The 11,614-nt window shown below is 32.0% G+C and overlaps 1 protein-coding gene across 2 annotated transcripts; it reads right to left on the bottom strand.

The window, feature by feature from the left end:
- Positions 1-812: 812 nt before the first annotated feature.
- Positions 813-10,448, bottom strand: LOC130904094 (uncharacterized). Of its 2 annotated transcripts, none has more exons than XM_057816652.1 (3): positions 10,344-10,448; positions 5,862-5,945; positions 813-1,042 (listed from the first exon to the last, which is right to left on the bottom strand). In XM_057816652.1, exons 1-3 carry the CDS (start codon positions 10,387-10,389, stop codon positions 891-893), a joined length of 282 nt encoding a protein of 93 aa, XP_057672635.1. In that variant the 5' UTR covers positions 10,390-10,448; the 3' UTR covers positions 813-890. The 2 variants fall into 2 exon arrangements, with proteins under 2 accessions (XP_057672635.1, XP_057672636.1); XM_057816653.1 differs by lacking the exon at positions 10,344-10,448 and adding an exon at positions 10,253-10,331.
- Between the last annotated feature and the right edge of the window lie 1,166 nt (positions 10,449-11,614).

Raw genomic sequence — 11,614 nt, 5'->3', positions numbered from 1 at the left:
GGATATAGTTTATAAGCATTATTCCAAATATTAGATGTCGTTGTCACAGCTCGCTCTTGAACGGTGGTAAACTGCTTCCATCAAAATGGCGGACAATATATTTTTTACTTGTGTTTTCATTAACAGAAATTCTGTTGTCTTTCCCAAATTCATTCTTTTGTTTTAAACAGCATTAATTTATCTTTGCAAGATTGGCTTAGCTCAAGATACTTCAATGTAAAACTTTCAAATTTTAATATTTCACTGACAATACCGACATAGTTTGACATACACCAAGCACCTCATCAGAAACTTGGGAAAATAACGTCATAAATAAAAAGCAGCTTTTTAAAATTTAAAAATTTTGTACAAATTTTTCTTAAAACACAGAAAAATTATCCGCTATCATCTAAAAAGAGGTGATGCATAGTAAAAAAATCAATCGGAGAAAAATTATTTTGAATTCATTTTATTCTACTTTTAAACTTTAAATTCACTCCCCTGAAAAATCGTGTTTTTTTGAGACATGACGTTTTTGCAAGGAGTGAACGATATATGTTATGCTCAAAGACCGAAAACGGCCAGTGACAGTTTAAAACAGTCACAACGCATTCTGTGCGTTTGCCAGATTCTGATATAGCCAGAGCCCGATGAAATTATTTTAGATTTAGAATACGTCAGCTCACGTAATATAATGCTGCTTATTAATAATCATTCGGTAACAAAGTAGTACAACACTCATTATTCGAATAAATGTTTAATGACAAAGTTTTTATATATATTTTATATCTATATAGTCAATATATAGTAGTTTACAAATAAAATGATACAATTGCAAAATTAAAAAATATTCATCAACGTAGAAAATAGATTTATTATATAGTTTTCCTTATGTCAGGAATTATTTCTAATTATGGTTCTTCCCTAGGAGCCATTTGATATCTTGGACTGATTGGTTTATCCAAAATACAAAATTTAAATATTACGTATAATATTCCTCCAAAAATTATTTCTCCAATGGCTACCAATATTACTACAACAAAAGGTGGTACTGCACTTTCTCCTAAAACAAAAAAATCGTTACTCTAGAAGAATAAAAACAATTTTATAGTAAAAATCTACATAATTTAACAAAAAAATTAGGCCCTAGTTGCCACGACACGTTGATTGATAGTATGACGTATGTAGTTTAAATATTTTATTTGATGAAGAGGTTTAATAAGTGGAGAATATTCAAGCTTAAAATAACCTCAAAATATTTATTTTTATTCCATTTACATTTATAATCTTAGCTTTCCAGTAACTATTTTTATTGTAACAAGGGAGAGAGGTACGTTGGATTATTTGCAAATGGGATTGTAACATTCATGTGGAGTGGGGAGGTATATCCCTGATATTCCTCTTTAGGGCTAGTGTGAACTGAAATGGAATGAAAAGAGCAAAAGAGAAAAGAAAGGTTCTTTGGAGAATATAATAGAGTTCTTTTGTTTATTTAGATAGAAGGGTACAGCTGCGGCTGTATTATACCCTGCCGTCAGCCATTTGGTTGGTGAGCTGGTTCACTGGAAAATCGAAAAAACCTGCAATCGACGAGGAGGGATATCCAAGAAGGTTTTACTTAATAATAATGGGGAAGGAGGAATAGAGAAGTTTTCTCTTGTACTTTGAGGAAAGGGGTCGTCGAGTAGTGATCTGGGGAGTGAGAAGGGTTTTTTGGCAAAGGGATTGTTAGATTCCATCACATATCGGGACTGTATGACATTTAGAAAGCTCTGAATGGGTGTTGTATCAATGGCGACATAAACGGAGAGTTAACTGCTCACAAGCCAAGAGTTTTTTGAGGATATGGTTTGGTAGGGTGCAGTAGGCGTTTGCTCTATATTCGTTTATAGAAAGGATGTAGCTATTGTACGTTTAAAGTATGGAATTTTTTGCGAGTGCCTTGATGAGGCTCCCGTTTAGATCGGCCGTCCAAATTAGAGTGTGACTAAATCTCACTCCCAAATAGACGGTTCCTCTGCGGATCTCGAGAGTATTTCCTTAAAGTCTTAAGCCTTTTTAAGAATTGAGAGTCACCCTGGACGATGTCAAAAAGGAACAGTTTTTATTCAATGACTGTACCTACATATTAAGTCGAATATAACAAATTCATGTTTTTAGCCCACTTTATATGTTGATGGAATTTTTACTGTAGTGTAAAGTGCTTCACACAGTTGTTTACTATTCATATAATAGATGTTATTGATTATTGATTATTGAATTAACAAGTTTTCTCTTTTTTAAACAGTTTTGAAATAACTATTCAACAAAGTGCAAGCAATGCATGGCCCGATAAAGAAATAGTTGCTATCGGTTTCATTTAAGTATTATGGTTTCGAAAAGAGGTCGAAGAGTTTTTTTTTACATCCGGACGAAGTAGGTTCATATTTTGTTGAGAATTTGTACGCCATTTAAATATGTTGATAATTTAGTCGGCATCTATATATCAAAGAACGCATTTGTGGACTTTTTGTAGTATAACAGAACGAACAACTAATGCTTCACACTTCAATAATCCACTGCCTGATTTCTTCAAATTCTTCACAAACTGTAATTATCATAATTATAATTTTTTATTTCTTGTTTTATTTTTTAATATATCAAAAATTTCTCAAATTGATATGACTAGGTAGCTGTCTTCTTGTTTGATAATTATATTAAATTCTAATATCTGACCTCCGCGCCCAACTGATCCAAGCCCACTTGCGTTGTGTTTTACAGAAGTATCTTCAGTAATGAAACAATAAATAGCTTGTATATTTATAAAATATATAAATGATGAAAATATACTCGAAGACTGGAAAACATTTTTCATCATATCTATACATAAAAAGGCAAGAAACTAAAATGTAACAATTATCGTGGATATCGGTTAAAAATACCATAAGAAGGGTATTTACAAGAATAACAAGTAATATGACTTAGCAGGAATATACTAATTACCAATAAATAGAACAGAGTGGGTTTAGAGCTCGACGGTCCTGTACAGACAACGTGTTCTCTTTAAAGCAATGGATATTGATGAAAACAGAAAGACATAGACCAGAATACCTAATGTTTGTAGATTTACAAGAGGCTTAAGTCATAGTCTGAGGTAAAAATCGGGAATAAAGTATCGGATCCTTCAGAGTCAACGAAGGCCTGAGCCTTCATCTCCCCAACACTCTTTAAAATATATTTTTCTAAAGCTTTAACGATTTTCAAAGAAAAAGGGATTCGAATCGACGAAATAGGTCTAATTTATACACCCTTCAGTTTGTAGATGATCAGTTAATATGTGCAAACGACAGAGATGACTTAGAATATATGGAATGTAATCTACAGGAAGCAGGCGAAAAATAGGGACTGCAGATGAACGTACAAAAGATATAGTACTTGTGTATATGAGAGGATACAACTGCATATAAACATCAAAATTATAGCGAGTTGTGAGAACTATAAAGTTACTTTTGGTAAAGAAGGGACAGATGATACAGAAATAAAATGTAGAATAAACACAGTAAGAACAATAACTAAATCACTAATTGGAATAATGAATGGCAAAATAACGAAAACTGAGTATCTACAATATAATGATAGGAAGTACATTGGTATATGGATCGGAAAAGTGGAAAGTAAAAGAGCAAGAAGAGAGAAGAATAGAAGCCATGGAAATAGACACCTTAGAAGAACAAAAAGAATTTGAATGAATCTGAAATGACCCTCTTAAAATAGCAAATGGAATAGAACATATTCAAAAAAAAATTATGAAACGGATCCCACAGGTGATGTATATATAAAATGAAAAAATCTGAACGATGAGAACTACAAGGACAGGAAAGAGAGGCAATTAGGCATCGCACAACTTAGTCGAACGTTTTCAATCCTTCTTTTTTCTTCCATAAAAGGTATAACTCATGTTCCTTTTTCGATATCTATCCTTATCCTGGCTCTAGATTGTGACTCCATCTCTTTCGTTGTCGACCTCCGTGTTTCCAATTGGAGATTGCTATTTTTACCAGTCTATCTGCTACCATTGGACTTGGTTTCATTGTTTTTTACGTTTTGAAATCCATTCGTTAATGTTATCTACGTAACGTCTGATGTTTTCGCATCTTCCTCGGTCTAATAGTTTTTTCACGAGATCCGTCTGATAATTTTCATTTCTGTTCTCACCAAGGTTGTTTCGTTTTTGATGTTTCTGGTCTTATTCCTGATGTATAGATTAATATAGATCTGATTGTCGCTCCATAAATTCGTGCCTTTGTTTCTTGTCTTAGGTGGTTGTTCCGCCATATTACGTTCTGAAGACATCCCGCGACCTTAGTTGCTCCAGCTCTCGAAAACTAGTTATGTCAATTCCTAGTTCTAATTTGCATCTAATGGACTCTTTTGATGTTGTCATACATATGGTTTTTGCAGTCGAAATAGTCATGTTATAGTGTTTTCCTGTGAGACTGAATATATTTAATAATCTTTGAACAGCATCTTCATTTCCGTCACATTTCATGGTATCATCAACATAGCATAGCAGATGATTTTGATTTTTCTGTCACCCATTCCCCCATATTTGCCTAGCCGCACCTTCTTAATGATTTCATCCATTATTATATTGAATAACATGGGACTAGACTAAACGAATCTCTTTTTCTGATACCGCTATTGACTGATAAGGGTTTTATTTGTTTACCTTTAATGCTGAACTTGATTTTCTGAGTATATGTTTTGATGGTCTTGGTTGTATTGGTAGGTATGTTTCTAATATACAATAGGAATAGCATCTTCTACTTTAATACGGTCAAAAGCTTATGTGAGGTCAATGAAGCTAGTTTTCTCTATTCTATTGATTTCTTAACCAGTTCTCGTAGGATAAATACTGCATTTACGCAGTTTCTTCTTTATCTGAATCCTTGCTGCTCGTTTTCTAGTGTTATGATTGAGTTAATTTTATTGGTGATAGTTTTTGTAACGAGTTACAATGTTGTATCTATCAAATTTATCCTCCTGTAGTTAACCGCATATTTTTTTAACTCGATATAGATATAAGCTCAACGCTTAAGTTTCCCTTCGGTCACGAAGACAACTGTTTGGTTATCAAAACATATGTCAGAGAATATAATTGTTGGTGTAGTGGTAGTAGTATTAAGCAAAGTGGTCGGTATGAATACCACCAACGATTGAAGAAATTTCAACCCAGCACAACGTTTCAACATGCCAAATTTTGTAATAAATAATCAAATTAGCAAATTTCAGAAGTATTACTATTTACTTGTTTTTTATAAGAACCTATGAATGATTTGCTACTTTTCGTCACTCAATTTTGTAACTTTGACATGAGTTTGTAATTTTGCTTCTAGGATTCTATGAATCAGTAATATAAATTTTAATGATTTCATACATCTGGAATAAGAGGTTTACATTTAAACGAAGATGACACATATCGATATCCACTTAATTATATTATATATTATATATATTATATATTATTACAAACTCGTCCATGACATGGACCGTGAAGCCGGTCCTGTTCGCGGTGGCTCTCGAATAGGCTGTTTTTATTTGAATCGGTGATTTGTTTTTGTTTTTATAGAACCACTTTCTAGAAACGAATTACCGAGAAATTCTTTGTAAATAGTAGCTTGTTTATCAGCGAGGAAGTCAGTAAATAATTTATTGCCATAGTAAATGGATCGAAATAGTGAAAAGTAACCGGCGAATTTGAATATATTACATAAATTAGTGAATAATTAAGTATTATTGGATAATTATTATGAATAGTGAGTAGTTTAGTATCTACTTAGTAAATAGTTTATTATTTCTAGTATAAATGCTTAAATAAATGAAGAAACACAATATATACTTACTCATGTATGATCTATTAATAGTTTTTCGTCCTCGTAATATTTTTCTTCTAGCTTCTACCTCCAATGAAATTGATAGAAGTAGAACTGAAAACGAAATATGATAAGGTAAATTGGTTATTGTGTAAGGCAAAGCACATTTGAATACATAGAGCCGAATCATTAATTTATAGTCTTATATTTATTACATCCATCAATTGAAAAAGGAATCCTGTTATTTGCGCAGTCACTGTATTGATAATATTATAGAACTAGCCAATCGTCTGCATTTCTTTTATTTGATATAATTGAAGAAATGAGATTTGTCATAATTCATGATAAAAAAGTGGTTTGCGCTACTTATTAAGATTATAGCTTGAGATACGGGATATTCTACTTCTATTCTATTCTAAAGAAAAAAAATTCTGTAATTAGAAAAACTTGTTTTAGGCATAAGGGATATCGCCATAAAAATAATGGTAATCAGCCGGTAATCATGCCTTTAACTCTCGTAGATTTTTGTGCTTATCATGTTTAATTGGAAGTCTGTTCCTGTATAAATGCTTGTAAACGGTTCTCTCAAGTACCTTAAAATTAATTCTCATTAGCAGTAGTTGGAAGAATATTTTCTTTTCGTTGCGGTCATACACCATTACCTGAAGATCTGTCACTGTCCGATCATCCTTCACATTTCCAAGCCTAAAACTTTCAAAAGCCATTTTTTTTGAAGCGTAATCTTAAAAAAATCATGTGTCAACAATCTTGTTCTATATGGAAATGGATTCCTCCTTGCTCCTTTCCAAGAAATTTTAGTAAATAACTTGCTGTCTCTCTACTGCTAAATTCGATAGTGTTTTGATAGTTGCAGCCTTCGGATCACAAAATAGTAGGAATGTGAGTGTTGGAATAATTTTCATTAATATGGCTTATAATAAGATAAATACTTGTGAAGCGCTCAAATTGCACATCCAGGTCCATAGTCAACGTAATTCTTTTCTTCGGTAGTTTCAGCTTTATATTTGTCTTTTTCAGTTCTAGCTAATTCTTTTCTAGCAACATGAACGTCATAAATTCGGCCGTCTATAGTTCCGGCCTCACGAGCATGCACGTATCACGAAAATCTTTCTTTGGCTTATAAATATCTAAATTCAACTCACGGAATATGTCGTGAAAATGTGAATAAGAGAGCTCATTTTGCTTGTTATCCTTCCAATACTTCATATACTCCATGTAACACCCGGATTTATTATTAAAAACTGTCCCCAATAACGGGAGGGCATGTTCGGAAGTAAATTCAACCATCCAATTAGAAATCACCGTTTTTCTGTGTTTATATTTATATTTATATACTCTCTGAATATATCTTCTGAAGTATTCAGTCCATGCCCAATGTTTTTAAACCAGTCAAACACCTCCTCTAAATTGTTCTTCATTCATTTTTGAAACTCTTTTTTTGCTGTGTATTCAGTATTTCTGATTACGTATTTTTTCTCTATCTTGATTAGAAAATGATTCACAAAAATGATTTTTTCATTTGCGGCAAGCAGGACAATTGCTTTTTCTCCAATCTTTCTACCAGATCTATCTATTCCAAATTTGAATATTTTGTGCTTGTTTCTTATGTAGACAGAATCATTTTTACCACACATTCTTCTATTCTTCGATTATTGTCTTTTCCAATTTTCTTTGTTTGCTTTTCGTTTTGTTTTACGCTATTCTTGCTAGTCCTCATTCACACTGTCTTGAGATATGTCTGCGCTCTTTTTGTTTTGTTGTCCATGTTATCATCTGTTATTTCCTCTTCCAAACATTCTCCAGAATCACTTACCGGCTCATAGTCTGGAGCAAACTTATTATTGCTCTTATTCTCATTCTGGTTAACGATGAACTCGTTATTGCTCTTGAGAGTTTCATCCTCTTTCTTGTTAATATAAAATCCAATATTACCCTCATCTGCTTCCTCGTTAATGTCCAATTCGTCATTACTCGCATCTCTGTTCTGGTGAACATCAAATATCCTCTTCACATCTTCATTCTGGTTAAAATCAAATCCGGTACTGTCCTCATATTTATACTGATTATTCCCATCCTAATCAACGTAACTTTCTAAGGTAATGTTGCTGATATCAGTAAGTATTTGATCTTTGTTCGTATTTATAGACAACTCGTTTAAAACCTGATCATCATCATCGTATTGCTGAGGAGCTACTTCGATAACGGTCCAATCTTGTTTTTTACCATTTAATCGTTTTGTAATACTTCATCAAAATGTGATATATTATTATTTTGATTGTCGTTCTTATCATTGATTTGTTGGAAACGTAATTCTAAACACGATTGGTCTGGAATATTATCCAAAAATATGTCGTCTGGCAAAACTTCAGTTGCTGTCTTTGTAGTGCGGCTACTTTCTGATGAAACATCTATTGCATTTAAAATTCCATTCTGGTCCTCTTCGAAACTTAAAATATTATTATACAAACAAAGTTCTACCGACTTTTGCGTCCTAGCATTTTGTTCAGCATTTTTAGTGAATGGGCTAGAATCCGGCAATGCCAGATCCAGAATATTTGTGCATGGCTACGCCTCATCTGAAAAATAAGGGGTATGTTCGGCGTATAGCACACCATGAAAGTAGGCAATCCAACTTGCTTAAATCACAGATAATCTAAGAATCGCCAGAATATCAGATAAGGGATATTGCAGTTAGTCAATTGATATTTAAATTTTAATGTACAACTGTAAATCGGCTTAATATTTTAGATAGTCTTGTTGTATTTGCTGCCACATTTTAACCAGAGTTGAAATAGTAACACGATTCATGATGGAACCACTTTGTTACTTAAATAATTAATCCAAATTATGGATATGTTTCGAGGACAAGGAAGTTTAAATGACTATAATAGTATATTAAAGTATAACTTACTAAGATCTTTAAAACACATGTGAAATAGAGCAGTAATCCACGAATACTTTACACTATTATATTTTTTTATTGATAGAATTTGAAATCATATAAATACTTGAAATTTTATACATTTCGTTGTCAAGGCGACGAGAAAAATAGTTTGTAATCTGTCACATAAGATTAATTTATTGTTTTCACCATTGTCATCACAGTTGTTTTTGGTTGTGATTTGTTTCAAAATAAATTCCGATGTTGATTATTCGAACAGTGAAGTTGAATTACGACTAATACCCCAAAAATCGCTAAGGAAAATGGATGGAAAAGCAAAACGTGACAGATATAGATGAACGAGTTGTACTTGTTTACCTTCAAAAAATGTCAGAGCAATATAAGACATCGAAAATGTGGGCCATTGATTCAAAATGCAATGTATGATGAGAATAAACAAAGAAATTGACATAAAATTATTTGTGAAAGTTTATTCAGCGATGAAGGTAGTTACGAAGAATGACGTAGTCAATAAGGCATATTCAAAGAATTTAACATAAAAAAAGATTTTGATGATCGGGCATAGTATATTTATTAGTTGGTAGCCATTTGCGGTATTTTTGGCTCTTTCAGAAGATGTGAATGATGTGATTTACACTTAAATGATATCAAGGAAAAAAGAAATGTATTGCTTATTATTATTCGACCATCTAAGACTGGAAAAGCTCGACGTTTTGCTTTTGATTTAAAGATGAGTATTGTGGCAGTAATGATTTTCTACCTAATTATGTGGACAATCCGACCTTTTTCATATTGTCTTATGATATTCCTCAATGATTTAGAATCAGATAAGAACTTGGCATTTCGAGTTTACAGATTCCATTTATCGATGTTCCGGATGTCGGTTTTACTATAATAGGATTGATTGAATTCCGGCTCGGCTTTTTGAATTACACGGAACGGCAGTTACTCTTGATTATAAAAACATATAGAGAAAGGTATTGCTCTCTAGCTATCAGTCAATTGAGATCTAAAACCTAATATGTGCTAAGGTAAATTTAACCTAATTAAAGTGAACCTAACCTAATCAGAAAATCGGCCTGCTTACATCAAGAGAGCCAATTCGAATGCAAATAAAAGTTTGATAAAAAACAAAAACTATACGTTTTCCGTCTCTTTAGCCAAAACCTTTGATTTAAGTCATAAAGCTAGTTCAAAAAGCCGAACCGAAAGTCAATCAATCCAATTAAAATGGTAAAACCGGAAGCTCTATTTTCTAACATACCGTGTTTTTATTATGATACGCAAGTGAAGCCTTCTTCTTTTTTATGGCAAACTTTCGTGTTACAGTTACAAATATTTCTAGTTGTATATCCTTACTAATCACATTATCTCAAATTTGTCTACTAAGAACAGAAATATTTGATATCATTTGTGTGTGAGTGACTTGAGTCTGAGACTTGTCTATTAGCACCTATTAACATTGAAAACTACAGAATATTCATATAATAATAATTACCCTTATTTAATTGATATACTTTATTTAAAGCCATTGTATGTTCCAGTGGCAGGAATAATTGAATTATTTTTTATAAACTTGAATAACTCACCCAAAACAACCAATAAAATTTTGGTGAGATTCAATCTAGTCGCCATTTTAACACAACACCTTTATGTCTTACTTTGTTGTTAAGTTTATAAAAACTATATTCAGGATTCTTTATTCTTATCTGCTAAAAACAAACAAACGGTACAGAATATTCATATGAGCAAATATTAATTTTCTTAATCAACGTTAGTTTATTACACGAAATGTGTGTCAGTTTATTTATTGTTTTCAAATCATAACCGTCTCAAATAGGGCTAAGTAGTATTTAATAATTAGGTCATAATAAACTTAATTTTAGAAAATAATTACTACAAATACAACACTAATGAGATTAATTGTTCTATCCTAGTTATATAGCATTTTCTGAAGACTGCTAAGATAGAGAGGGGTGGTGCGTAACCTAAACGATTCTTAATATTTACTGTTACAAAAAAATTGCAAAATTGAGCTTACAATGAATTTAGAATATTCAATAATGAAGATGAATTACCTCAAAATGTTCTGGTTACCTACGCAGCAATAGTTTTTTTTATTTCTAATAAAAAGCCATTAGTTTCAGTCAAAAGCTTGGTAATCTAGTCTAGTCCAAACTAGGAAACCAGGAGTCAGTTTAGCAAAAAGGTGAATTTGGTCTGGCCTATAATCTAATCCTAAAAGCTAGTCCAGTCCAAAATAACAAATTCAGTTTAACCAAAAAAGTGAATTTGTTCTAGCATTAATATTATACAAAAATCCCTATCATCATTGAGTATCTATCAAGGCTATATTATGATGATAGACAAAAACACTTCACTGGAATATGTCCTGAACGTTATCAAAGCAAAAATTCTTGTTTAACTGGTGGATAATTGAAGAAAATATAACTGTTTGGGATTGGCTTTGAAATTACCAACGCTCTTGTAAAGTGGCATCATGAAAATAGTATCAAATTATGGAAACTTTCTATGAAAATTATGATCACTTATATATTCCTGCCTTTAACTAATATAGAGGGTATCTCATAAAAAAATCTTGTTTCGGTTAATTAAACCTGGGTATAAAAACTCATATTCATGGAATTCAGATTGTGAATGTGAACACTTGATATGAAAGCTCCCCAAAGCACAACCATTAATTTGTTTGTATATTTCACTTTCATATTTGAAATATGTTGTTGTAAGTGTGAGTTTGATAGCTTTTATAAATTCGTTTTGAAGTATTTCTCTATATTCTTTAATTTTGTGCCATTTTTCTATTAATAATACTTTTCACAATTTATTGTAACAAGAATAT

Source organism: Diorhabda carinulata, chromosome 2 (genome assembly GCF_026250575.1).
Source record: "Diorhabda carinulata isolate Delta chromosome 2, icDioCari1.1, whole genome shotgun sequence".
Taxonomy (NCBI): Eukaryota; Metazoa; Arthropoda; class Insecta; order Coleoptera; family Chrysomelidae; genus Diorhabda; species Diorhabda carinulata.
Note: the sequence above shows the minus strand (reverse complement) of the source record. Positions and strands in the feature narration are given on the sequence as shown.